The 27,439-nt window shown below is 42.5% G+C and overlaps 1 protein-coding gene across 1 annotated transcript in view; it reads right to left on the reverse strand.

Annotated features, from left to right (window-relative positions):
- Window positions 1–16,497: 16,497 nt before the first annotated feature.
- LOC141103700 (cytochrome P450 4B1-like) overlaps window positions 16,498–27,439 on the reverse strand; it is a 62,079-nt gene continuing 51,137 nt past the window's right edge. The window contains exons 10-12 of the mRNA XM_073593592.1: window positions 22,316–22,380; window positions 20,008–20,090; window positions 16,498–16,768 (exon numbers count right to left, since the gene is read on the reverse strand). Coding sequence (XP_073449693.1) covers window positions 16,594–16,768; window positions 20,008–20,090; window positions 22,316–22,380 — 323 coding nt within the window. The 3' untranslated portion in view covers window positions 16,498–16,593. The remainder of the gene's footprint in view (window positions 16,769–20,007; window positions 20,091–22,315; window positions 22,381–27,439) is intronic.

The following is a 27,439-nucleotide window of genomic DNA, read 5'->3' on the forward strand; positions in this document are numbered from 1 at the left end:
CACTAGAGATGAGCATGGGTATGGTCCAAACTCAACATGGAAGAAAGCTGTTGCTCTTCCCAAATCAGCACCCAATTAGCTGTAGCCTGGGCATTCCCTGCCCGGCAGACACATGGGTAGGGATGCTTGTGACATCAATGACCCGATGTGGCCACATGGCCAGATTTAAACAATGTCATGGACCAAATATAGCTATGTTGCCATATTATGTCAATGCTGTCACAAGCATTTGTTATATTCTGCAGGAATGCCTTGACTGCAGCTGATTCTGCACTGATTTGGTGGAAGTGACAGCTTGCTTCCAGGTTCAGTCTGACCTAAATTTGGACCAAACTCAGGCTCATTCATAGTGAATACCAGAGCATCAGACTTATAAGAGCTTGTTGGACATTCCATTTTAAAACCATGGGCATTACAGCCTTCACGTTTGGTTTTGCATTCCACATGCTTTTGGAGTAGGGTTGCCACCTTTTCTTCAAGCCAAACTCGAACAGTTTAGAGGCGGCATTTTTTTGGAGGGTATACGCTATAAGATTGTAAAAGACCTGGGACACTTTTGGTGGCCTGAAAGAGAGTATTAAATGTGGTGCATAGCTCACCGCAGCAAACAGTGCGCATGGCTGAATTGTGAGTGTTCTGCACAGAATTCAGGGGTTAGATATGTCCTGAGGAGAGGGCTAGTGCTAGCAGGGGGGAGGGGAGAGTTAGATGTATGCTGGGGGGGGCAGTGCTCAAAATTTTTTGAGGGGGCGCAAACAAACTGAAAAATTCTGGAAAAAAACCCATCAATTGTAGCCTCACTGTGCCCCCTAAAATGCAGCAACTGTGCTCATCAAATGCATACATTGTGCCTATCAAATTCATCCGCTGTGCCCATCATATGCAGCCACTGTGCCCATAAAATGCAGCCTCTGTGCCCATAAAATGCAGCCTCTGAGCCCATCATATGCAGCCACTGTGCCCAGCATATGCAGCTTCTGTGCCCATCATATGCAGCCTATGCCCATCATATGCAGCCTCTGTGCCCATCATATGCAGCCTGTGCCCATCATACAGCATCTGTGCCCATCATATGCTGCCTGTGCCCATCATACAGCCACTGTGCCCATCATATGCAGCCTCTGTGCCCATCATATGCATCCTCTGTGCCCATCATACAGCCTCTGTGCCCATTAAACAGCCTCTGTGCCCATCATACAGCCACTGTGCCCATCATATGCAGTCTCTGTGCCAATCATACAGCTACTGTGCCCATCATATGCAGCCTCTGTGCCAATCATACAGCCTCTGTGCCCATCATATGCAGCCTGTGCCCATATGTGCTGGGGGCACTTGGGGAGGGGTCAGATATGTGCTGGGGGGGGGTGCTTTGTGAGAGAAGAGGGCCAGTGTAAGGGGGAGGGGTTAGGGGGTAGGATATGTGCTGGAGGGGTCCCTTTGGGAAGGAAGAAAGGTTGTCAGTTGCCAGTGGCCAGGTAAGCAGCTGATCAGACCGATTTGTGTCTGATCGGCTGCGTGGGAGTCCGGAGGAGAGTTGGGGTCAAATAGACCCCAACTGTCTCCATAAAGAGGACCTGTCACGGTCCATGCTATCACAAGGGATGTTGTTCATCCCTTGTGATAGCAATAAAGTTAGTACAAAAAAAGTGTAAAAAAAAATATTTTTGTATAAAATAAATAAATAAATAATACATTTTTTTTTAAAGTGCCCCCATCCCACCGTGCTCATGCGCAAATGAGTACGCATACGTTACTCCCGTGCGTATATGTAAACGGCGATTGAACACCACACGTGAGGTATTGACACGAATGCCAGAGCGAGAGCAAAAATTCTAGCACCAGACCTCCTGTGCAACTCTAAACTGGTAACCTACAAAGGCGTTTAAAGCGTCGCCTATGGAGAATTTTAAGCACCGTCGTTTGCCGCCATTCCACGGGCAGATGCAATTTTAAATCATGACATGTTAGGCATCTATTTACTCGGCGTAACATCATCTTTCACATTATACATAAAAATAGGACTAGCTTTAGTGTTTTGTTTTATTATAATTCATGAAAGTGTTTTTTTTTTCCCAAAAAAATTGTGTTTGAAAAACCACTGTGCAAATACCGCGTGACATAAAAAATTTCAACACCCACCATTTTACTCTATAGGGTCTCTGCTAAATAATAAAAAAAATATATATATATATATATATATATATATATATATATATATATATATATATATATATGTATGTTTGGGGGTTCTAAGTAATTTTCTAGCAAACAAAAGTAGATTTTTACATGTAGGTGTGAAGTGTCATAAATGGCCTGGATGTGAGGTGGATAATGTAACACTCATGCTGTATATGATGTGCACATTTTTATGCAAGAGATACAAATATAAATGTATGGAAGAGCCCTGGGGCCATCATAAAAAAAAAACTGAATTCTGACTTTGAAACTCAGAATTCTGAGATTGAAATTCAGAATTGTAAGTTTAAAAAAAAAATACAGAATTCTGAGATTCAAAGTCAGAATTCTGAGTTTCAAAGTCAGAATTCTGACTTTTAATCTCAGAATTCTGACTTTTAATCTCAGAATTCTGTATTTTATTTTTTTTTAAACTTACAATTCTGAATTTCAATCTCAGAATTATGAGTTTCAAAGTCAGAATTCATTTTTTTTTTTTTTTTATGATGGCCCCAGGGCTCTTCCATAATAAATGTAAACCTATCTTCCACAAATAAAAAGGGATTATCTTTACTTCCTATAAAAAAAGAATGGCAATGCATGAAGAAAGACTATGGAGAGAAAAAGATGGCTTGTGTGCTGTGGACAGTTACTGAGTGCCAGATTATCCTCTGCTGCCCTCTAGTGGTTAACAATTTAACAACTTCTATATATCTATTCCTAATGTTCTCAAACATGAGAAAGATCATCAAGACATTATTAATGATTGTCCATTAGAGGGAGATTTCAGCAATTTGGTGCAATTGCTATGTCTTAACGTGTTTGTCTGGGGAAAAAAAAATCCAGTATCTCTCTAAAAAAAAAAACACACATTGCAAGTAAAGAAAAATAACAGCTGGTCTGCCAGAAATATGGTATGTGCCTAACTTCTTTCACTTCACTCTCTGTCCAGGTGATGACATGTATCATCGCAAAAGAGGTAAGGGGAAATCTTAAAGAGGACACAGGCAGCAATGAAAATCTTGTTGCAATTTTCCCTAAGGTATCCATAGGCAAATAAAGGTTATAGTGGGGTTTAACCACTTCAGCTTTCTTTTGGTGGTATTTGTTCACCTCTGCGTTTTTTATTTTTTGCGCTATAAACAAAAAAAGAGCGACAATTTTAAAATGTTTTACTTTTTGCTATAATACATATCCAAAAATATATATATAAAAAAAATGTATTCATCAGTTTAGGCCAATATGTATTCTTCTACATATTTTTGGTAAAAAAAAATCGCAATAAGTGTATATTAATTGGTTTGTGCAAAAGTTATTGCGTCTACAAAGTAGTGGATAGATTTACGGACTTTTTTTTTTTTTTTATAATGTTTTTACTAGTAATGGCGGCAATCTGCGATTTTTGGCGGGACTGCGACATTGCGGCAGACAAAGCTGACCCTATGTCAGTGTTTCTCAACTTCAGTCCTCAAGGCGCCCCAACAGGTCATGTTTTCAGGATTTCCCTCAGATGAAACAGCTGTGGTAATTATTAAAGGCAGTGAAACTGATCAAATCACCTGCGCAAAATAATGGTAAGCCTGAAAACATGACCTGTTGGGGCGCCTTGAGGACTGGAGTTGAGAAACACTGCCCTATGTAACACTTTTTGGGGACTAGTGACATTATTACATTGATCAGTGCTATAAAAATGTACTGATCAATGCATAAAAGACACTGGCAGGGAAGGGGTTAACACTAGGGGGCGATCAAGGGGTTAACCTGCATTCCCTGGGTGTGTTCTCCCTGGGGGCTGCCAGAGACACGACAGAGATCGCTGTTCCCGATTACTGGGAACAGCAGATCTCTGAGATGTCTCCTGTCAGAACGGGGATCGCCTTGTTTACATAGGCAGATCCCCGTTCTGCCTCTGTGTACCTCATTCGCAGTTCGCTGGTGGACATCGAGTTCATGGGATCCATGGGCGCGTGCGCCCACAGTTTCAAATGCACGGACCGCCGTACATGTACGGCGGCTCGTGCAGGAGAGCCAATCTGCCGCAATATAACTGCGGTGGCTGGTTGGCAAGTGGTTAAAGTTGACCTCCATCTCTAGCAATTCCCAGTGTATTTTTTGAATTTTGAATTTTGCGTATATATCTTTTTTCAGACGTCTTCAGGATGGTCATTTGACATGCAGAGTCTTCTTTAGTGCTGTGTGGTCTTCATTGATGCAGAAAGCATCACTGGCATGATGATACCAAGCAAGCTGCAAGAAAAAAAATGTAGTGGCAATTGGGGGGGGGGGGGGGACAGGAATTTGACTTTAAGGACTTGTTCACACTTGACTAAATTTCTAACGCTTAACATTTGACCCAGGAACTGAGAGTGTGTTATTCGAAGGGCCCAGCAAATGCCTGCCATTCCATCTTGTCCTATTTGCACTGCTGGGCCCTTCGAATCCCACACCCACAGTTCCCAGGTCAGACATTTCCAGGCGACTACCATTAGGTCATGAGCATGTGATGTCTTGCAGATTTTTAAGTATGGGTCCTCATTTTGGTTGATACCCAATGTTTGCAATAACTGAATACATTGAATTACGCGTATCATATATTCCTAAACTATTTCTACTTTATAGGCAATTGTGTATGCATCAACCCCTGAGGAAGTGAGGCTATGTCACGAAACGCGTCGGGTTACATAGATGCAAGTTCACACCTATTGTGGATTGATCTTTGAAACACTGTACTTGGCTATGGAATTAGAATGTATATATTGACCGATCTGCTTAACTATTTGACAATTATGTCACTGTTGATCTGTTGGAAATTGTATTTACCAATAAATCTTTAATTTATTGATTTTATTACTGAGTGTGTTGCGCCTCATCTAAAGTCCCACTCATGTTTCTTTGTATGTTGAATGGGGATGAAAGCGCATCATGGGGCACATCCATCCATACTTCGTTAGTTCCTGCTCAATATAGGTTGGCCCCTTAGACTCACAAGGGCACTATGGGGCACAGGATCCTCCCCTGGGCACCAATGGAGGAGCACCCCTGAAAAGCCCCCAGCATGGCCTAACTAGCACCACCAGAAGTCTGTTCCATACCTTCCTCATGCCTTACAGCAATAAACTCCAAAAGCAGCTTCATCCGTAACCTGGTAATTTCCAGAGTACATTCCCATCTAGAAGTTAGGAGAAGGAAGAGTCCAAACAACAGAAAGCCTTTTTAACTATTGAACACAGTTTATTTACTCATAAAATCGTTTCAACAATGCTGCTGTCCAAAGGTGCCCCCCATGCTTCTTCACCCAGAGTGAAGAAGCACGCTAATACAAAAAAGTTTGTTACTAGCCAAATCACTAGGTGAAAACAGAGGTGAAAAGCTCAAAAAAGAAAACAAATGCAGCCACCATGTCTAATGATTGGTAAGTTGAATTATATTATTTTTGTTTTGGGTTCATTATCGCTTTAACTATGGTGGCATTCAGTGGCCAATTTGGGGAACTACACTGGACACCTCTGTGCCTGTACCCTACATGGTTAAATGCTGTCTGTATCCCCTTTAAGGAGATTTCCCTTTAATTTCTGTTTTGTGTGACAACCATCGTCACCTGGACAGAATGTAAAAGGAAAATCCCTCCACAGACATTTAAAAAAAAAACACTAATAACAATTTTCTGATTTACTGGGAAATAGATTTTATTGCCGTATGTCAAATAGAAAACTATAAAGAGAAATCTCCCATACAGAGACACAGGCATAAAACACTGTTGGAGTTTCTCACCTAAGAAGACCTAAAAAGTCATCATTTATTATATAGTTCTTTAGCTGCATCCTCCATGTGCATATTGAGGTTTGGATTAACAGTTTAAATAGTAATCACTGCTGCGTTAATATTTAAAAGATAGTACTAAGGACAAAATGTCAGCCAAAAAAATAAAAGCATACGTTGTGGAGTGATTTGTTTTTTAATGTAAAACTTTAAATACAGATGGATTAATGGCCATAGTTTCCATAGCTGAGAAGGTCGGAGTTTCGCTGTCCTGATTATGGATTCCTGCTCTCCATGTGGGCCATCTGAGAGATAGAATCCCTTCAGTAGGGATGAGCCGGACACCCCCCGGTTCAGTTCGCAACAGAACATGCGAACAGGCAAAAAATTTGTGAGAACATGCGAACACCGTTAAAGTCTATGGGACACGAACATGAAAAATCAAAAGTGCTAATTTTAAAGGCTTATATGCAAGTTATTGCCATAAAAAGTGTGTGGGGATCCGGGTCCTGCCCCAGGGGACGTGTAGCAATGCAAAAAAAGGTTTAAAAATGACCGTTTTTTGAGGAACAGTGATTTTAAGAATGCTTAAAGTGAAACAATAAAAATAAAATACTCCTTTAAAGATCGTGCCTGGGGGTCCCCTTAGTCTGCCTGTAAAGTAGCGCATATGTCTGATGTGTTTTACAGTCCCACAGCAAAATTACTAAAGGAAAAAATGTCATTTAAACTTGCTTGCGGCTGTAATGAATTGCCGGGTCCTGGCAATATAGATAAAAATCAAGGGAAAAAACAGTGTGGGCCCCCCCCCCCAGTTCATACCAGGCCCTTTGGACCCTGAGTGCCCCCCCCTTAACCATACCAGGTCACATGCCTTCAACATAGGGAGGGTGCTTTGGGCTCCCCCCCAAAGCACCTTGTCCCCATGTTGACATGTTGATGGAGACAAGGGCCTCATCCCCACAACCCTTGCCCGGTGGTTGCGGGGGTCTGTGGGTAGGGGGCTTATTGGAATCTGCAAGCCCCCTTTAACAAGGGGGCCCCCAGATCCCGGGCCCCCCCATGTGTATGGGTATCGGGTACATTGAACCCCTATCCATTCACCAAAAAAGTGTCAAAGTAAAAAACACACAAGACAGTTTTTGACAATTCCTTTATTAAAAAAGAAAAGAAAAAAAAGTGTTCCATGATGTCCAGCTATCTTCAATCACAGCGCAGACGGACCTGAAAAATAGAAAAAAAACAAAAAAATTCTGCCTCGATGGGAGGCCTCCCAGCGACTGCTGTCTATTCACGGTGACAGCTGTTATAAAGGCAAGGGCGGGGCCACCCGCTGACCTAACCGGATGACCCCGCCCCCTCTGAGGGCACATGATGTCAGAAGGGGCGATGTCACTCGGTTACATCACCGGTGGCCCGCCCTTGCCTATATAACAGCTGTCACTGGGAAAAGACAGCAGTCGGTGGGACGCCTCCCATCGAGGTGGAGCTTTTTTTGTTTTCTACATTTTTCGGGTCCGTCTGCACGTGATTGAAGATGGATGGACATCGTGGGACACTTTTTTTTCCTTTTTTAATAAAGGAATTGTCAAAAACTGTCTTTTGTGGTTTTTACTTTTTGACACTTTTTCTGGTGAATGGGTGGGGGTACAATGTACCCCACACCCATTCACATAGGGGGGGGCAGGATCTGGGACATTGTTAAAGGGGGCTTCCAGATTCTGATAAGCCCCCCCTGCCCGCAGACCCCCACAACCACTGGGCAAGGGTTGTGGGGATGAGGCCCCCGTGTGGGGGACCCCAAAGCACCCTCCCCATGTTGAGGGCAAGTGGCCTGGTATAGTTCAGGAGGCCTCCTCCTATCATGGCCTGCCAGGCTGCTTGCTCGGATAAAGGTCTGGTTTAGATATTGGGGGGACCCCCACGCCAATTTTTTTTTTTACATTTTGGTGCGCGGTTCCCCTTAAAATCCATACCAGACCTGAAGGGCCTGATATGGATTTTGGGAGGGACCCCCACGGCATTTTTATTTTTTTATTTTGGCGCAGGGTTCCCCTTAACCACTTTTAATATACAGTGTTATATATACTACACTGCCTGCACTGACTGAATATAGTCTACACTAAATGCAGAGTATATATATATATATATATATATATATATATATATTCAATACACTGCCTGCTAGCCACTAACTAACCTGCCTGCCTAATCTAGCTCAATCTATCTCCGTCCACACACTATACACGGACACTATGTAAGCAGCCATATATAGTGTGGGGCGTGGACTTAGTCCCCCTGAGCCATGATTGGCCAAAGGCACCCCGCCTTTGGCCAATTATGGCTCTTGCAGCAGAGCGTGCTGTGATTGGCCAAAGCATGCAGGTCAGGCGCATGCTTTGGCCAATCATCAGACGTCAATGCACTGCGATCTCGCAGTGCATTAAAGGGCGTTCCACGGTGCTCGAATTTCCTGCGAACGGCCCATATGTTCGGTTAGTTTACGAGCAAATGAAGACCCGATGTTCGAGTTGAACTTGCGTTCGACTCGAACCGTGGGCTCATCCCTACCCTTCAGTATGTTCTGGATTTGCATCGGGGCCTTCTCTTGGTTAAACAACCTTAAAATAACCCCTGTTGAAGAGAGTGGTGGCTGGTGCTCAATATTTTGGGGGAGACGGACAGGAAGGCGGCGATCAGAGGCCCCCTTACTAGGGATGAGCCGAACACCCCCCCCGTTCGGTTCGTACCAATACATGCGAACAGGCAGAAAATTTGTTTGAACACGCGAACACCGTTAAAGTCTATGGGACACGAACATGAAAAATCAAAAGTGCTAATTTTAAAGGCTTATATGCATGGTATTGTCTTAAAAAGTGTTTGGGGACCTGGGTCCTGCCCCAGGGGACATGTATCAATGCAAAAAAAGTTCTAAAAACTGAAGTTTTTTCGGGAGCAGTGATTTTAATAATGCTTAAAGTGAAACAATAAAAGTGTAATATTCCTTTAAATTTCGTACCTGGGGGTGTCTATAGTATACCTGTAAAGGGGCGCATGTTTCCCGTGTTTAGAACAGTTTGACAATACACATAAAAGTTCATTGATAAAAACAGCATGGGATTCCCCCACAGGGGAACCCTGAACCAAAATGAAAAAAAAAAGTGCGTGGGGGTCCCCCTAAATTCTATACCAGGCCTTTCAGGTCTCAACATCGGGAGGGTGCTTTGGGGTAACCCCCCTGTTTGAAATGGTAATGGGTATATTGTACCGTACTATTTCACAAAAAAAGTGTGAAAATGGTTCAAAAAAACAACACACACCATGGGAGAAGTCCTTTATTAAAAAATTAAAAAATAAAACTGTCCCACGTAGTCCATTCACCTACGCCGACGGACCGACAAAAAAAAAAAAAAGAAGATCTGGACGAAAAAATGGGAGGCACACGCCATATGACGCGTCCTCGCAGGTGACAGCTCTTTTAAAACTGTGGGCGGGGCCACACTGTGTTGTCGCCGGGTGACCCGGCCCCCTCTGATGCACGGGGACATCCCTATGGCTTCCCCCGTAGCGTCAGAGGGGGCGGGGCCACCCGGTCCGCCCCCTCTGATGCTACGGGAAAGCCATAGGGATGTCCCCGTGCGTCAGAGGGGGGCAGACCGGATGGCCCCGCCCCCCTCTGATGCTACGGGGGAAGCCATAGGGATGTCCCCGTGCATCAAAGGGGGGCTGGGTCACCCGGCGACAACACGGTGTGGCCCCGCCCACAGTTTTAAAAGAGCTGTCACCTGTGAGGACGCGTCATATGGCGTGTGCCTCCCATTTTTTTCAGTCCATCGACATTTTTTAATAATGGACTTCTCCCACGGTGTGTTGTTTTTTTTTTACCATTTTCACAATTTTTTTGTGAAATGGTACTGGTACAATGTACCTGTTACCATTTCAAACAGGGGGGGCGGGATCTGGGAGTCCCCTTGTTAAAGGGGGCTTCCAGATTCCGATAAGCCCCCCGCCCGCAGACCCCCACAACCACCGGGCAATGGTTGTGGGGATGAGGACCTTCTCCCCATCAACATGGGGACAAGGTGCTCTGGGGGGCTACCCCAAAGCACCCTCCTAATGTTGAGGGCATGTGACCTGGTATGGTTCAGGAGGAGGGGGCGCTCTCTCGTCCCCCTCTCTTTTCCTGCGGCCTGCCAGGTTGCGTGCTCGGATAAGGGTCTGGTAAGGATTTTTGGGGGGACCCCACACCATTTTTTTAAAAATTTTGCCGCGGGGTTCCCCGAAATAGCCCCCGAAATATCCATACGAGACGTGAAGGGCCTGGTATGGAATTTAGGGGGAACCCCACCATTTTTTTTTTCAAGGTTCCCCTGTGGGGTAATCCCATGCTGGAACTTGCAGCATTTGTACCATTAGTACCACAAAGCTGACTATTGTGATCCTTCCTACCACAGCTCCTGTCCAGTTCTCATACATTATTTACTGCAACTAGGGATCAAGTGTTCTGCTGAATTATCCTTCTTATTAATATCTTCTTATAGGAACAGACCCGTTTTTATCAATGAACTTTTATGTGTATTGCTGGACCGACAATTCATTATAGCCGCGAGTAGTTTTAAATGACCTTTTTTCCTTTAGAAATGTCATTTTGCTGTCAGACTGTTCTACACACCGGAAACATGCGCCCCTTTACAGGCATACTATAGACATCTCCCAGGTACAAAATTTAAAGGAATATTACGCTTTTATTGTTTCACTTTAAGCATTATTAAAATCACTGCTCCTGAAAAAACGACAGTTTTTAATTTTTTTTTTTGCATTGATACATGTCCCCTGGGGCAGGACCCGGGTCCCCAAAACACTTTTTATGACAATAACTTGCATATTAACCTTTAAAATTAGCACTTTTGATTTCTCCCATAGACTTTTAAAGGGTGTTCGAATTTGCCACAAACACCCCAAATTTTTCGCTATTCGGCGAACGGTCAAACAGCCGATGTTCGAGCCGAACTCATGTTCGACCCAAACATAAAGCCCATCCCTACTCCTTACCTTAGGAGGCAGATGACATGGATCCAGGGTATAGCTGCTGCTCCTTGCTCCAGCTACTCTTCGCTCCGGGAGACAAGATCAGTCAAACAACTTCATCCCAACAGACTGCTCTCAGTATGATGGACAGCACAGTTGGTTTAGTGGTTTGTGGCCAAGATACTATCTGCCTGGAATTTGCATGTTCTCCCTTTGCTTATCGTGGGTTTCCCCTGGTTACTCCGGTTTCCTCCGACACTCCAAATATATGCTGGTACAGTAATTGTCTCCTGTCTAAATTGGCCTAGTATGTGTGTGCATGTGAGATAGGGACTTTACATTGAGGGTAGGGACTGATGTGAATGTACATTATGTAAATTGTAAACTAATGCTTGTATTAATACTGATAAAAATAAAGGGTAGTAGATCTACAGTGTATCTCATCACCTATCACTATCATTTATTTCCCATTTGCTGCTTCTTGGTATACAGCACAGCAATGTCTGGTATAAAGCTAGGTATACACTAATAGAATTTTGAATGAAAATTTGTATAAAAATTCTTAGTATATTTGAATGTCATTCGTAATTAGTTCAAGATCTGGTTTGTTTTTCAAATTCAATTTTGAAATGAATGGACTTTACTAAATGAAAACCACATACACTGTCAGAAATGTGTGCACTGAAGAAAAAAAAATGAATTCTCTCACCATTGGGGTCAAAGAAACGATTAGAGAAACAAATTAATGTTCTTAGAACATACTTACAAGAAAAAATGTCAAATGAAACTCTACTGGTGTATACCAAATCTAAAGCGGAACTTTGGAAGTTCCACACTCCCTCCTCCACTGCCATATTTGGAATTTTTTTTTTGGGGGTGGGAGCGGGTACTTCGTTTTGGCAGGTACCCGTTCCCACTTCCGGATGTTCCAGAAGCCCATTGTGAAGCCTTGAGGAGTCACAGCCGGCTTCCTACAGTTAACATGCTGGCACCGAGGACCCCAAGACTGGCGAAGAACCAGCCTGGGTGAGAAAAATTAAGATCTGGCTGGAACTTCCAGCATTTGTACCATTAGTACCACAAGGCTGACTATTGTGATCCTTCCTACCACAGCTCCTGTCCAGTTCTCATACATTACTTACTGCAACTAGGGATCAAGTGTTCTGCTGAATTAACCTTCTTATTAATATCTTCTTATAGGAACAGACCCTGTTCCTATAGGCAGACATTGTTCCTATAGCTTGGTCAAAAAGGGCCCAAAGTGGCCAAACGCTGCGCTAAAATAGAGAATAACAACTAAACAAGGATAAATCAATTGAAAACGAGACAATAGAAGCAGCTTGCACCAAGAGTCTGCAATACAAAGCTCAAAATCATGTAGTATATAAATAGTGCAGCGCTAAATAAAATGATAAAGGTGAAAACAAGGCTGAAAAAAGAAAACTAATGCAAGCATGTGTGAAGGTTAAACCATTAAATGAAGTGAAACGTATTCAGAAAAACAGCACTAATATGCATATAAATGACAGTGATATAAGGTACACAAATGAATAAAATTCAAAATAAATATTAAATATGATAATCCCAAGTGAGAAATATTATCATGTGTGGTAAAATTAGTGAATAAAAAGTCCCAATAGCATTGCAGGAGAAACTTCAATAGGCGAGTGCTACAATAAGCACTGTGATGAAAGAAAAGTCCCTTAATCCAATGGAGACCGGAACACCCAAAGTGAAATAGATTGGCTCCTTACCAGCTATACAGACCAAAAAGTTGGTCTCACTAAGCCACGTTAAATGGGTCTCCCAAAAACCATAGAAACATATCAAGGTTGTGATAACTGGAACTCCTGAGAAGGATAGGAGGAGTCTGCAGTTCCGACGTCATCACGCTTTCCTCCACCGAGGAGATGTTCTGACAGCGGTAGTGTACGAAGGAAGCCTCGAGGGAAGCAGCCGCTTTGATCTATTGACATGATCATCTGTGTGTGCCTTTACCCAGTCGTCTTTCTGTAAGTGCAATACTTTATTAAGTTCATTAAATATCTGTTCATACTGCACCTCTTTGTTTTATATTTTGAGTGACATCGCCATCCTTAGTGGAGCAGCCTTGGTCCCTCCTATCCTTCTCAGGAGTCGCTGTTTCTTGGGACCAAAGCTGGGGAAACCCTTTGCCGTGTGTGCCTACATCAGGGAGGACCTAATCGCTGAAAACCTGATTGGGAGGATCTGATTATGAGTACTGAGACCTCTGGAATAGCAGACTGCCAAGTGATCTGGACCAGACAAGAAATGCTTGCCCCACACAGTGAATGCCAATAGAGTCTTAAAGAGACAGCTTCATGTGCACCACCTTCCAGAAGAGCCCCTAACGATAGCTGGCTGATATTGACAATTAGGCACCAGTTACTTTGCAGCCATTCCCAGGGGTACACCGCTCAGAAAAGTGTACACCCAACCACTCTTAGGGGTGTATGCGTAGAGTGAACTCAGGGACAATTTTTTTGAATAGCTATTGCCAAGAGTTACAGTGAGGCGTTTCTTTGTGCCACGCTTTCTTGGTTGATGCTGTTCTTATTGATGGTGTGTGTACTAGTTTAATGGGATTTAGCCTTATTGTGGTGTAAGTCAGAGTGAGGCTAATATTCCCATAAGTTGGTCTAATGCATTCTAACATATTCCTTCAGCATGTTTATTGCTATGTACAGAATATTGTGTTTATTCTACTTTGCTGCAATATGCTTACTTTATCATCGATTGCCTGTGGCCTATTGTCTGTGACTTACTATAGAGTGGTAGCATACTAACATGTAAGTTACACAGGTGTGAGCAGCCTTCAACTTAAAGGGGTTGTAAAGGTAAATTTTTTTTTTTTTTTAAATAACAAACATGTTATACTTACCTTCACTGTGCAGCTCGTTCTGCACAGAGTGGCCCCGAACCTGGTCTTCTGGGGTCCCTCGGCGGCTGTTTCAGCTCCTCCCCGCAATAACTAACCACCTTAATGCGAGCTCCCTCGCATGGTGGTTAGTTATTGCGGGCGAGCTCCCGTGATACAGCCGGCGGCTATAGCCGCTCACTGTATCACTCTGCCCCGCCGCCCAGCGCGCCGCATCATTGGATGTGATTGACAGCAGCGCGAGCCAATGGCTGCGCTGCTTCCAATCCATCCATTGTAGCCAATCAGCGGCCAGCCTGAGCGGAGGAATAGATGTCGGGAGCAAGCAGCTGTTTTTCGAGGGGTCAGGTAAGTAAAACGGGGGGGCTGGGGGCGGCGGTATTGTCAGAAGTTTTTTCACCTTAATGCATAGAATGCATTAAGGTGAAAAAATGTTTACCTTTACAACCCCTTTAAACCAGGTGTGTCAGTGGGGACCGAGCGGCTTAAAGAGTCATAGCTGAGAACAGAGGACCCATCTTGCCAAGTGGCTCCTGTGGGGGTAGTGCTACAAAAATAAATTAAATTTATTGATGTAGATTGCAAAGTTGCATTAATTTATGTATCTTATATTGGCCTGGAGTTCGGGGTTTTTTTTCATTTACGGTATTAAAGATTTTCAAAGTACCAAAAGCATAACCAGGTCCCTAGTTGCCATGAAAAATTAAGTTCTTATGGGCGCAGGCTATATGTATCAAGGAAAGAGAGAGAATGAATGAGTAGTTATATCAGAGTGGAGTGCTCGCATTCCTTTTGCTTCATCTTAGGTTTTTATAGCTGTCTGTTCCACCACTAAGGAGATTCACCCATTCTATTTGTTCTGGTGACCTCTGTCCCCAGAACGGCAAAGCTGGCTGTACATTGACTGAATTTTGGACAATTAGTGCTGAATCAGTCATAATTCTTTCATGGGCGGCCCAGTTGGCACCTTTTACCCAAGAAGCAGCAGGCACTATTCGGGTATTCTTTGATGACCCTAATTGCCACCAGCTATCAGAATACAATCACTGGCAGGGGAGATTCATTCATATAACTCCCAGGGAATAACTAGAGAAATCTTAACGTGCATGGCCAGCTTTAGTGAAGGGAAAATACACAACTAAGTAGTCATCAGAACAATAAAAAAGGAAAAGCCTTTGTTTCAGTAACAACTGTCAAAGCTTAATCCCCTCACCTTAGAAAGATTTCCTCTCACTTTTCATTCTGTGTGTAGCGCTACCCCCATAGGGCTGTTGGTAATAGCTGGTTCTCCCCAAATAGCACAGAGGTTACCGACCACCACAAGTGCCAGTCCATACACTCCGATTCAATAACTCAGTCTAGAAGATGTCTTTTTGATGTTTATTGCTTAAAGAACTTTGAACAGGAGAAGGGTTAGAACTTGGGATACTCCAAAGAACAATCAGCAATAGCAATGAGAGGACAATCTTCTTCCTAATTTTCTCCCCTCTCTCTGGAGGTATTTAGGGGCTTCGAACTGTCTAACAGCTGTAGACCATAATGCAAATCTCTTTGGCATCTGGTCACCTTGTGCTACTGCACAACTATTGGCAACCAGTGCGATTTCAGGAATGCTGCACAGTAACAGGGGACACTTTCTTCTAGGCTCACACTCCAGATTCTGCTGAGGACAGGGGAACAGCCATTTCTCTAAAACTCTATGAGAGCTGTGTCAGTCCATAGCTACCTCTATCTCTTATATCCCAATAACACAGTCACCAGGAACAAGTTCAGGGTATTTTCTCACAAGTCCCAGGGCAGCTGGACACATTCCAGCTTCCTCCAGACATGGTCCACTGAGGGAGAAAATGCTTCTCCTGACTTCTCCAGCTTCTCAGGAGATCAATTCAGGCCCTCAGCCCTGACAATGCTGAGGCTTCAAGAATAACTACACAGTCTATCGGCTGTTTTAGGGCAGCAACTCCTGAGGCTTTGAAACCCTCCTGGGGAGAAGGAACAATCTCACCAAAGCTTCGAATCACTGTATTTATTTCCTCCCAGCCACCTTTTGGACACTTCTCTCCATGTATTGGCCAGGCCATGATTATTTAGGCATTTGAATCTCCCCCCTATGTTCTGGAAGCTACTTCCAGAGGCAGGAGGAAGCACTTAAACTCCTAGACTGTGAAACTCTGAAAAGACGAGAATAAGCAAACAATCGCTTTACTACAGAAGGAGCTAAAAACTAAAATTGTCTAGCATCCCATACTAGAAGTGTGATACATGTGTGCATGACAGGAAGTGAGGTGAAACCTCCCAGTGGGAACCATTCCCTACTCTATCCAAATGGAAAAAAAAAAACTTATGGCTTTAAATACACTTTATCAAAAATATTTAAATCTGCAACATTGTATAAATAACGTATACAGACATTGATAAAATTACTTTATTAACTGTTTCTATGTTATTTTTAACATCATCCATTGTCTTCACTGAGCGGAACAGCTATATCCTGGTTTTACCATCACTAGCCTGGTTATAAGTATAATTTTCAGCTGGTTAGAAAATGGATTCAGTACCAAACTTCCTATTAGAATTACAGTTGATCAGCAAAGTAAGAAGCCATTTAGAATGACAGGAATGAAGGTCATGGTGCATAGTGTAGATTGTAAGACTTTATTTATCAATTTTAGCTTTGCAGGCAATCATGAACAATCAATCTATCTGCTGCCATCAACTGGTGTATTGTCCATTCAATTCTTTTCAATCTTCTTCAGATTTATATGAATCCCATTTAAAGAACGAAGAACTACTTGAGAGATTTTAACTGGCTCATTTTCTGGATCTGGAAGCAACTGAAACCTCTGCAATGTCAAAGCCAAAGCTACTTTCATTTCATTCATTGCAAAAGTTTGTCCAATGCAATTCCTAAAAAACAAAATTTATATTTGCAGTTTAATTTCTATAACTCAATGTCCAGCCTAAGGACATTAATAGGTGCATCAATACAAAGTGTCTATTTTTAGGTGTTTTTTATTTGTTTTTACATATATTTTTACATTTGCATTTATTTATTTTATTTTATATTTATGTATAATTTTTAAATTTTTCTGTATTTTAAGAAATGCAAAGTCTTACAGTTTGTTTTCTTTAGAAGCAGCCACAGCCTAAGTAGAAAAGCCTGTTCCCTGCCAGCATGGTATAGAGAATGACCCTTGCTCCCTGTGTGGAAGTAATGGTCTCACTGCAGAGATCAGACTTGTCCCCTGTAACGTCAGAGGTACAACTCTTCAATAGGAAGTGTGATCTTTGCTGAATATTGAGATCTAACTATGATTTCAGCATAGTTGGTACCCCCATCAAAAAGACAGAAAGTGGATATGAATCTTCCCAATGGGGACTGAGACAGCAATAGACTTTCACAATGCCAACATTCCCCTATAAAAGCATTGTGCAGATGACATGTCTTCTTAATGGAGACATCAGGAGTCTATTAGACCATTGATGTCTTTCCTGTTCTTTGCCTCAACAGAACAAGTACAGAAAGTATTCATTCTGCTGTTTTACCTGGCACTGCATTCTGTCATCTGTCAGCTGTAAACCAGAGCGCTTCTGGGTTCACTGCACAGAACAGAGATAGCCTATATGTACAAAAAAAAAAATTGAATATAAAAATCCTGTTTTTCCTTGTCTTAATATTCCTCCCTGCACGTGCCCCCCCCCCCCATGACTTTTCCATCAAAATCAACAATGCAACCATCAGGCCCTCTCCTCACGCCAGGGTATTAGGTGTAATCCTAGACTCTGACTTGTCATTTCAGCCCCAAGTCCAATCGTTGTCAAAAGTTTGTAGAATTCACCTCCGTAACATCTCTAAAATTCGCCCCTTTTTAACAAATGAAACCACCAAGCTCCTCATTCACTCCCTTGTTATCTCTCCCCTTGACTATTGCAACTCCCTTCTCATTGGCCTGCCTCTCCATAGGCTCCTCCCCTCTTCAGTCTATCACGAATGCTGCTGCCAGACTTATCCACCTTACCAACCAAATAAACACTGATTTGGGTTATTTTTACCAAAGAAATGTAGCAGCATCATTTTTGGTCAAAATTTATCAAGAGAAATTACTTATTTGCAAAATTTTATAACAGAAACTAGGAAAAATGTCGGTCTTTTTTTAATTGTAGCGTAAAAAATGAAAACTCCAGCGGTGATTAAATAGCACCAAAAAAAAGCTCTATTTGTGTAAAAAAAATGATAAAAATGTAATTTGGGTACAGTGTTACTTGACCGCGTAATTCTCATTCAAAGTGTGACCGCGCTGAAAGCTGAAAATTGGTCTGGGAAGGAGGGGGGTGAAAGTGCCCAGTATTGAAGTGGTTAAAGCAGGAGCCACAGCGGAGAGATGCTTCCTTGACACCTGCAACACTCCACCCAGAAAAATTATGTCAGCACTCAGTTCCATAGCATTACCACATTCTACGGGAAGCTAGTGGAAAAATGTGGGATTCAAAATAGGCACTGGTGAATAATAAAAATGGGGGAATGTCCGATGCCGGGCCCAAATAGCCTACTCAGAAAAGTGAGTCATCAGACAGAGCAAGTTTGGAGGCCATACTAAAAGCCCTTAACCTGAAAAGCCCTCCACAGCTAACTTAGAACAGTTTGGAAAGTACTAAAGTGGAGCCCAGTGCTCAAGGGTCACTTTCAGGTTTAATCTGCAAAACCAGATCCAGTGGGGTCAGGTCCAAAGTAAGACCAAAAACTGAGACTGAGGGCAACTTTGCCAGGTAGCTGCGAGGGAGCGAAGATACCTCCTACAGCTACATGAAGATGAATATGGTTGGAGGGAAAAAAGTTGCTAGAAAAAATGTAGGTTAAGGTATTTGGGTAGTGAGAGGGGCTAGACTACGGTTGTTTATTTGCCAGTGAACACTCCCCCCTGTAGGCATCAGTATATTATGAAAGATTTCCTCCCTCCCTCAGTGGACAATAAAGAAATTTTACTGCCTGAGTAGTACTCTGGAAAATGTACCTTTTGTCTTTAACATGTACTGAAAAATAGTAGTGCACTTGCTGGTATGTTAGGGGGTGCTTATTCACTCCTGAGCTTACAGCCTCATAGCTGTATTCCCACAGTATAAAATCCAAGGCACTGCTGCCTCTGACTGTTACTCCTAGGAGATGTAGAATGAGACTTGGTGATTTTACTATTGTGCTGCTCACTGTTGGATGTTCTGACATAAGGAAGCACAGTTCTGCCTCTACCAAGATGGCAAGCTCCGCACTGAGACACAGGGGGTTATTTACTAAAGGCAAATCCACTTTGCACTGCAAGTGCACTTGAAAGTGCACTGAACGTGCAATTGGAAGTAAAGTCACTGTAGATCTGAGGGGGATATGCAAGGAAAATAAAAAACAGCATTTTAGCTTGCACATGATTGGGAGATAAAATCAGCAGAGTTTCCACTCATTTCAGATCTACCCCTTAGATTTAAAGCGACTGCACTTCCAAGTGCACTTTCAGTGCAAAGTGGATTTACCTTTCGTAAATAACCCCCACAGTGTAAAACAAGTAATGGTAAGTCAGTGATGGGAAAAGATAAGCTTCAGAGACACCACAGGTTTTGCTGGTGACTTGGTTTTGATTTAGGACACAGCTATCAGAGTTCAGTTCCTATTTAATTGTACATCTTGAGTCCATGAAGTCTAGTGGACATGGAATTAATTTTTTTCTCATTGATCTAAATTTTTTGTCTGCAGGCTATTAATATTCATCTTGCTCACTTAGACTATGTTGTACTACTGTATTTGGTACCTAATTGGTAAATAACCATAATATATGGCCATAGTACCGATCTGGTCACAAAATGTGTTTCACATTTGTTTGTACTGTAAAATAGTTTTTACTTTGTAATTTAAAAAAAATATTGCAAAAAAAAAAAGAAAAGAAAAAAAAAAGTCAGTGAAAGGCAGAAACAAATGAAATTTGCAGTGAAAAAAAAGAAAACCTTCAGCTCCCCCTAAAGTTTACGCATCTCTGTGTGCCACTGAAGGAGCCTACTTTGTACCTGACTAGCATTTTATAGAGTACAGTTTCACTGGTGGCTTAATCTCATGACAGCATACAGCAGATGGATGTTAGATAACTGAGATGATATTTCCTTACCGTGGGCCGGCAGAGAATGGAAGGAAGGCATGTGAGTTTCTATCTGATGTGTTCTCCGTAGAAAACCGTAGTGGGTCAAACACCTAATTGACACAAAATATTCAGAGATCATCTTGCAGGAATGTGTAAGGCACCTTGATGATATCTTAAATGAACATTGAAATTCTTAAGTTTATAAGATAAGGCAAAACCCAAGGTGGAACCCAGCCCAAACTTTGCTTGTTTTGGATATCAGGGGGAAGTGTTAGTATCTCAGTCAGGTTTTTGTCATGTGTCTGTTGGATAGGTTTCCCTTCATAAACTGCGTGGCCACCATGACAGTAAGTGAGAGAGGAAATCTACCCAATAGGGACACAAACAGCATTAGAAACCTGATGGAAGCCAGGTTATGATTTATCCCAATCCTTGTCACTGACATGAGTATACTGAATTATTATACATATTAGCTGCAAATAGTTATTATTATACAATATTTTTGTTATAACCCTTTAAAATGTATATGAAAATAAATAGGATCTCCCTAATCAAACAAATGTGATAAATTAATAATAATCAGTCCACAAGTGTTGTGATAATATGTTCTTGGTGTCATTCTCCACCATCCACCACCTTGTAGTGATCTTAAACATCAGTGCCTCCACCAACAGCTAAAAAACTTGCTTACCAGCTCCAGTGGGCCTCTCATTACAAGGGGTCATTTGTACTTGTGGCTTTAGTCCAGCCAAGGCCTTTCTCCAAATCCGGTTACTCTCCTGCACAGGATCATCACTTGGCACCGTGTTACATGCAAAGATGTCTGTATAAGTCGGCAAGGGCTTGAAAGTTGAGTTTCTTGATCTTCTTTTCGTTCATCCAATACCTGACCTGCTTCCCTTTCAGGAATGTCTGCATTTTTTTTTTTGTACGTTTCTGCATGGTGCCACCAGAGGTCAGGTCAGTTTAAACCACCTTCAGTGAACGCAGCCCACGCAGTTCACCTGGATAGCAGATGCAGCCTAGTGGAAGGAGACAGCTCCAGGTCTCCCTCTTGTTGGTCATCTGTCTCTTCTGGACTGTCTCCCTCCCTCTCTCTCTTCTCCCACCCCCTCTCTCAGAGTTCAATTTCCTCAGCTGGGTCCCTCCCTGCTCTCTTCTTGCAGGCTGGGGAGGACAGGCAATGCACCGGGGCTTCTCAGACGGGGGACACACCCTGTGCTGTGGCTCCAGGTCCTCTTGTGGATCTCCGAGCTTCATCCGTGGAAGGGGGGAACAGCAGCTAGTGTGGAAGTTGGAGGCACAGCCAGCAGCACACACAGCACTGCCTGCTCATGGGAGCAGGAAGCATGGGAACAGGAAGGACCTGGAGCCACAGCACAGGATGTGTTACCCTACCTGAGAAGCCCCGGTGCATTGCCTGTCCTCCCAAGCCTGCAAGAAGAGAGCAGGGAGGGACCCAGCTGAGGAAATGGAGCTCTGAGAGAGGGGGAGGGAGAAGAGAGAGAGGGAGGGAGACAGTCCAGAAGAGGACAGATCACCAACAAGAGGGAGACCCGAAGCTGTCTCCTTCCACTAGGCTGCATCTTCTATCCGGGTGAACCGCGTGGGTTGCGTTAACTGAAGGTGGTTTAAACTGACCTGACCTCTGGTGGCACAGGAACATACAAAAAATGCAGACGTTCCTGTAAGGGAAGCGGGTTGGGTATTGGATGAGTGAAAAGAAAATCAAGAAACTCAACTTTCAAGCCTTTGCAGACTTGTGCAGAAATCCTTACATATAACACGGTGCCAAGTGGTGATCCTATGCAGGAGAGTAACCAAATTTGGAGAAAGGCCTTGGCTGGGCTAAAGCCACAAATACAAACGACCCCTTGTAATAAGAGGTCCACAGGAGCTGGTAAGTGAGTTTTTCAGCTGTTGGTGGAGGCACTAATGTTTAAAATCACTACAAGGTGGTGGATGGTGGAGATCGACAACAGGAACAAATTATCACAACACTTGTGGACTGTTTATTAATTTATCAGATTTGTTTGATTAGCGCAATCCTATTTATTTTCATGTTTGTGTACAGTATATGTCTGACAGAAGGTTTTGCTGCTTAGACTTTTTATTTATGAGGTCATTTATTAGCGCAGTTTTTTCATTTTTTTTACTTTAACATTAATAGTTCAATTTTTGGCAAAGTTAAACTTCTGTCTGACTCTTTTTCAAGTGACTCATGATTTCAAAATATCTGAATGTAACCTTTACTTGTAAGTCTTTTGGTGAACCTACTGCTCTGGAAGATGAAGGGGAATGTGTTAAAATGGAATATTATTGCTCATTACATCACCTCAGGGTCTTTCCAGAAAATGGTTGATCTGTTTATACAGTAAATGCTCAGGATAATCAGTGAACCTGTATAGGACAGAACATATGTTATTTTAATACTCTGATCTAAAAACACCAACATTTCAATGACAACATTATATAAAAGCTAAGCAAAGGGTTTATTTTTTATTTTTTTGGGTAAGTTAAAAAATATATAAACCTATGTATAGTATAGTAGTGAAGTATAGTGTGTATATATAGTATACAATTCATAACGAACGACAGATTGCAAAAGATATTTGGACAAACCCCCAAAAAATTCTTGAGTGGGTGACTGGGGACAAAGAGAAGGCAAATTTATTAAATACCTTCTTCAGCTTTGTGCATACAAAGGAGCATGGGGGAGCTCATGTCTATAATGGGGATGGTATTGACACAGCCCCAAATGATCCACTATGGCTCAAAAGTGATATGGTTCAGAAATATTTAGACAGAATAAAGGTAAATAAAGCACCGGGTCCAGATGGCATACACTTACGGATCCTAAAAGAATTGAGCTCTGTCATTTCAAAGCCATGGTTTCTAATTTTTAGATTTTAGATTTTTTTAGATTTTTAGATTTTTAATGACTGAAATAGTACCACTGGATTGGCGTAGGGCCAATGTGGTACCTATATTTAAAAAATGACCAAAGTCTTAACCAAGTAACTATAGACCTGTTAGTTTAACTTCTATAGTTGGGAAGATACTGGAGAGTTTAATAAAAGACCACATAGACGAGTTCTTGCTAGAAAAAAAACATTTCAAGTAATAGCCAGCTTTTATTCATGAAAGACAGAAGTTGTCATACAAATCTGATAACTTTTTATGAGGAGGTCAGCAAAACCTTAGACGAAGGCGTGGCTGTGGACGTGGTATACTGGATTTTGCAAAAGCGCTAGTCACAGTTTCCCACACCCGGCTAATGTGTAATTTAAAGTCTACAGGCCTGGAAAGATCAGTTTGTAAATGGATAGAAAAAAATGGCTAAAAGACCAAATTCAGAGAGTAGTGGTTAATGATTCTTACTCTGAATGGAATGGTCTAAGGTGGTGTGGGTACAGGTTCAGTGTAGGGACCCTTACTTTTTAATATCCTTATAAATGATATAGGGTCTGGGATTAAAAGTGCCATTTCAGTCTTTGCAGATGACACTAAGCTATGCAGTGGAATAACGTCCTTAAAGGATATCTCCAACTTACAAAACAACCTCAATGCACTGTCTAATTGAGCAACTAAGTGGCAAATGAGGTTTAATGTCGATAAATGTAAAGTTATGCACTTGGGAGTTAAAAATATGCATGCATCATGCATACTAGGGGGAGTCCAACTGGGGTAATCCATAGGTTAGAAGGATCTGAGTTTTGGTAGATCATAAGATTAATAACATGCAATGCCAAGCTGTGGTTTCCAAATTGAGCAGTTCTTTCTTGTATTAAGAGAGGTATGGACTCCAGAGAGAGAAAGATATAATTTTGCCCCTGTACAAATCATTAGTAAGACCTCATCTGGAATATGCAGTTCAGTTTTGGGCACCAGTTCTCTAAAAGGATATTGGGGAATTGGAGAAAGTGCAGAGAAGGGCAACCAAACTGATAAGAGGCATTTAGGAGTTTAGCTATGAGGAAAGATTAGAGGAAGATTAGAGAAACTGAATTTATTATCTCTTGAAAAGAGAAGATTAACCGGGATATGATCAACATGTTTAAATACATAAGGGGTCCATATAATGAACTTGGTGTTGCATTATTTACTTTAACCACTTCCCGCCTGGCCCATAGCAGATGACGGCCGGGCGGTGGTTCAGTTATCCTGACTGGGCGTCATATGACGTCCAGCAGGATAACATGCCACCGCGCGCCCGCGGGGGCGCGCATCTTGGCGATCGGTGGATCGGTGTGTCAGTCTGACACACCGCTACACCGATCTTGGTAAAGAGACTTCCGGCGGAGGCTCTTTACCACGTGATCAGTTGTGTCCAATCACGGCTGATTGCGATGTCAATAGGAAGAGCCGTTGATCGGCTCTTCCTCACTCGCGTCTGACAGACGTGAGTAGAGGAGAGCCGATCGGCGGCTCTCCTGGCAGGGGGGTCTGCGCTGATTATTTATCAGCGCAGCCCCCCCTCAGATCACCACACTGGACCACCAGGGATCACCACTAGGACCACCAGGGAAGGGGCAACATGTGGATGGCCAAGTATGTACCCCATGGCCATCCACATGTGCCCAATGTGCCCAGTCAATCCCCAATCTGTGCCAATCAGTGCCCACAAATGGGCACTAATTGGCACCATTATATAGCACTGATGCCCAGCAATGCCACCCTTAGGGGCATCAGTGCAAACAATCAGTGTCATCAGTGCCACCCATCAGTGTCCATCGGTGCCACCTGTCAGTGCCCATCCGTGCCCATCAGTGCCCACCTATCAGTGCCCATCCGTGCCCATCTGTGCCACCCATAACTACCCATCAATGCCACCTACGAGTGTCCATCAGTGCCACCTATGAGTGCCCATCGGTGCCACCTATCAGTGCCCATCAGTGCCACCTATCAGTGCCCATCAGTGCCGCCTATCAGTGCCCATCATCAGTGCCCGTCAGTGCCACCTCATCAGTGCCACCTCCTGCTTCTCTGCTTTACTTCCGGGTGTGGAGCGAGCGGTGGAACGCACACCGCACCGCACTGCTGTTACTGTTTTTTCCCATTCAGTTAGACTGCCCACTAGGCAGCGGGACATTGTTTTGTCTTTTTTAATCACAACTTTTAATAAAGTATACAATATTTTTACGGATTCACGCGATGGGGATCATTTTTATTTCATATGGATGTGCCTGCGGGGAGTAACTGGAGACAGCCCGGACACCGTGAACGGAGATTCGATTAGGAGCCTTCACTGAGGACCGTTGCTGCAGGATACAGCTGACAGGCTTGATACCCCTGCAGGGGTGTTTTCCTTCGGTGAGTGAGGGCACATTGGGGGGCTTTTTAGAAGATTGGAAGATTTCATGTCACTAAGAGCACTGCTAGAAGATTTGAAGAGACTCACTATCTGCACTTTATGAGGAACTTTTTCACTAATATATTTAATATATTTAATATAACTTTTTATTATCCATTTGGTTTTGGGACTTTTTGTGGACTGTAGACTTCATGATTTTTAATTTTTTATGTGCATTTAATTTATGAGTATTTTATTCATGCAACATTGGTGTTTTTTATGTCCAGTATTTTTTGTTTTTTCAAGCCTTTTCGGATATATTTTTTGGATTTTCACTTTATTCCTTAACACACATTGCACTTTGTATGGATGCAGGTGTCACATATATTTCATGAGTTTCTGCACATTGTTTCTCAATTTTATATATTGTTTAGTTTTGTTTATTGTTCTATTTGATACACACATTTTTTACACTTGAGACACCTTCAGTGGAACAGCGCCAATCACCCCTCATTTGACTTTAATTTTCTAGAATTCCACCTCATTGGTGCCACCTCATCGGTGCCCATCAGTGCCGCCGTATCAGTGCCCATCAGTGCAGCCATATCAGTGCCCGTCATTGAAGAAGAAAACGTACTTATTTACAAATATTTTTTACAGAAACAAAGAAAAACTTGTTTTTTTTCAAAATTGTCGGTCTTTTTTTATTTGTTGCTCAAAAAATAAAAACCGCAGAGGTGATCAAATACCACCAAAAGAAAGCTCTATTTGTGGGAACAAAATGATAAAAAATTTGTTTAGGTACAGTGTAGCATGACCGCGCAATTGTCATTCAAATTGCGACAGCACTGAAAGCTGAAAATTGGTCTGGGCGGGAAGGTGTCTAAGTGCCTGGTATTGAAGTGGTTAACCACTTGCCGACCAGCTGCCATCATTTTACTGCGGCAGGTCGGCTCTCCTGCGCAAACTGCTGTAGCTGTACGGCGGCTAGCGCATGTGACTCGATGTCCGCCAGCGACTCGCAATCACCTTGTACAGAGGCAGAACGGGGATCTGCCTGTGTAAACAAGGCGGATCCCTGTTCTAACAGGGGACATGTCAGAGATCTACTGTTCCCAGTGATCGGGAACAGTGATCTCTGTCATGTCCCAGGCAGCCCATCCCCCCTACAGTTAGAACACACGCAGGGAACACATTTAACCCCCTGATTGCCCCCTACTGTTAACCCATTCTCTGCCAGTGTAATTTTTTACATTGATCAGTGCATTTTAATAGCACTGACCAATATAATACTGTCACTGGTCCCCAAAAAGTGTCATTTGGAGTCAGATCGCTGCCATTACTAGTAAAGACACTTAAAAAAAATAAAAGTCCCTAAATCTATCCCATAGTTTGTAGATGTGATAACTTTTGCGCACACCAATCAATATACGCCTATTGCGATTTTTTTTTTAACCAAAAATATGTAGAAGAATATAAATCGGCCTAAACTGATGAATAAATTAGTTTTTTTATATATTTTTCTTTGGATATGTATTATAGCAGAAAGTAAAAAAAAATATATTTTTTTTTAAATTGTCACAATTTTTTTGTTTATAGCGCAAAAAATAAAAACTACACAGGTGATCAAATACCACCAAAAGAAAGCTCTATTCGTGGGAAAAAAAGGACATCAATTTTGTTTGGGTACAGTGTCGCACAACCACGCAATTGTCAGTTATAGCGACGCAGTGCCCTATCGCAAAAAATGGCCTGGTCATTAAGGGGGAAATCCTTCTGGTCCTTAAGTGGTTAAGGTCATCACAGAGGACAAGGGGGCATTCTTTACGTCTAGAGGAAAAAAGATTTATTCTCCAAAAACAGAAAGGCTTCTTCACGGTAAGAGCTGTGAAAATGTGGAATAGAATAATAAAGAAAAAGTGAGGGGCCGCTATACACAAGTGAATGATACAGTCAGATGATTATACCTGTGATGCTCAATAAATAAAATAGTAACATGCAAAATGATAGCGTGCATTAAATATTTAAAGTGCTTCAAATAAAGTTCATTGTGCCCTTCTGGACAAATAATCTTAATTCTTCAGTGTGGAATATCATTAAACCTTTACCACCATTTCCATTCACACCCAATGTGCTCTGATGGAATATCACTCACCAGACTGCCAT

This window comes from Aquarana catesbeiana, linkage group LG07 (assembly GCF_042186555.1).
Source record: "Aquarana catesbeiana isolate 2022-GZ linkage group LG07, ASM4218655v1, whole genome shotgun sequence".
Taxonomy (NCBI): domain Eukaryota; kingdom Metazoa; phylum Chordata; class Amphibia; order Anura; family Ranidae; genus Aquarana; species Aquarana catesbeiana.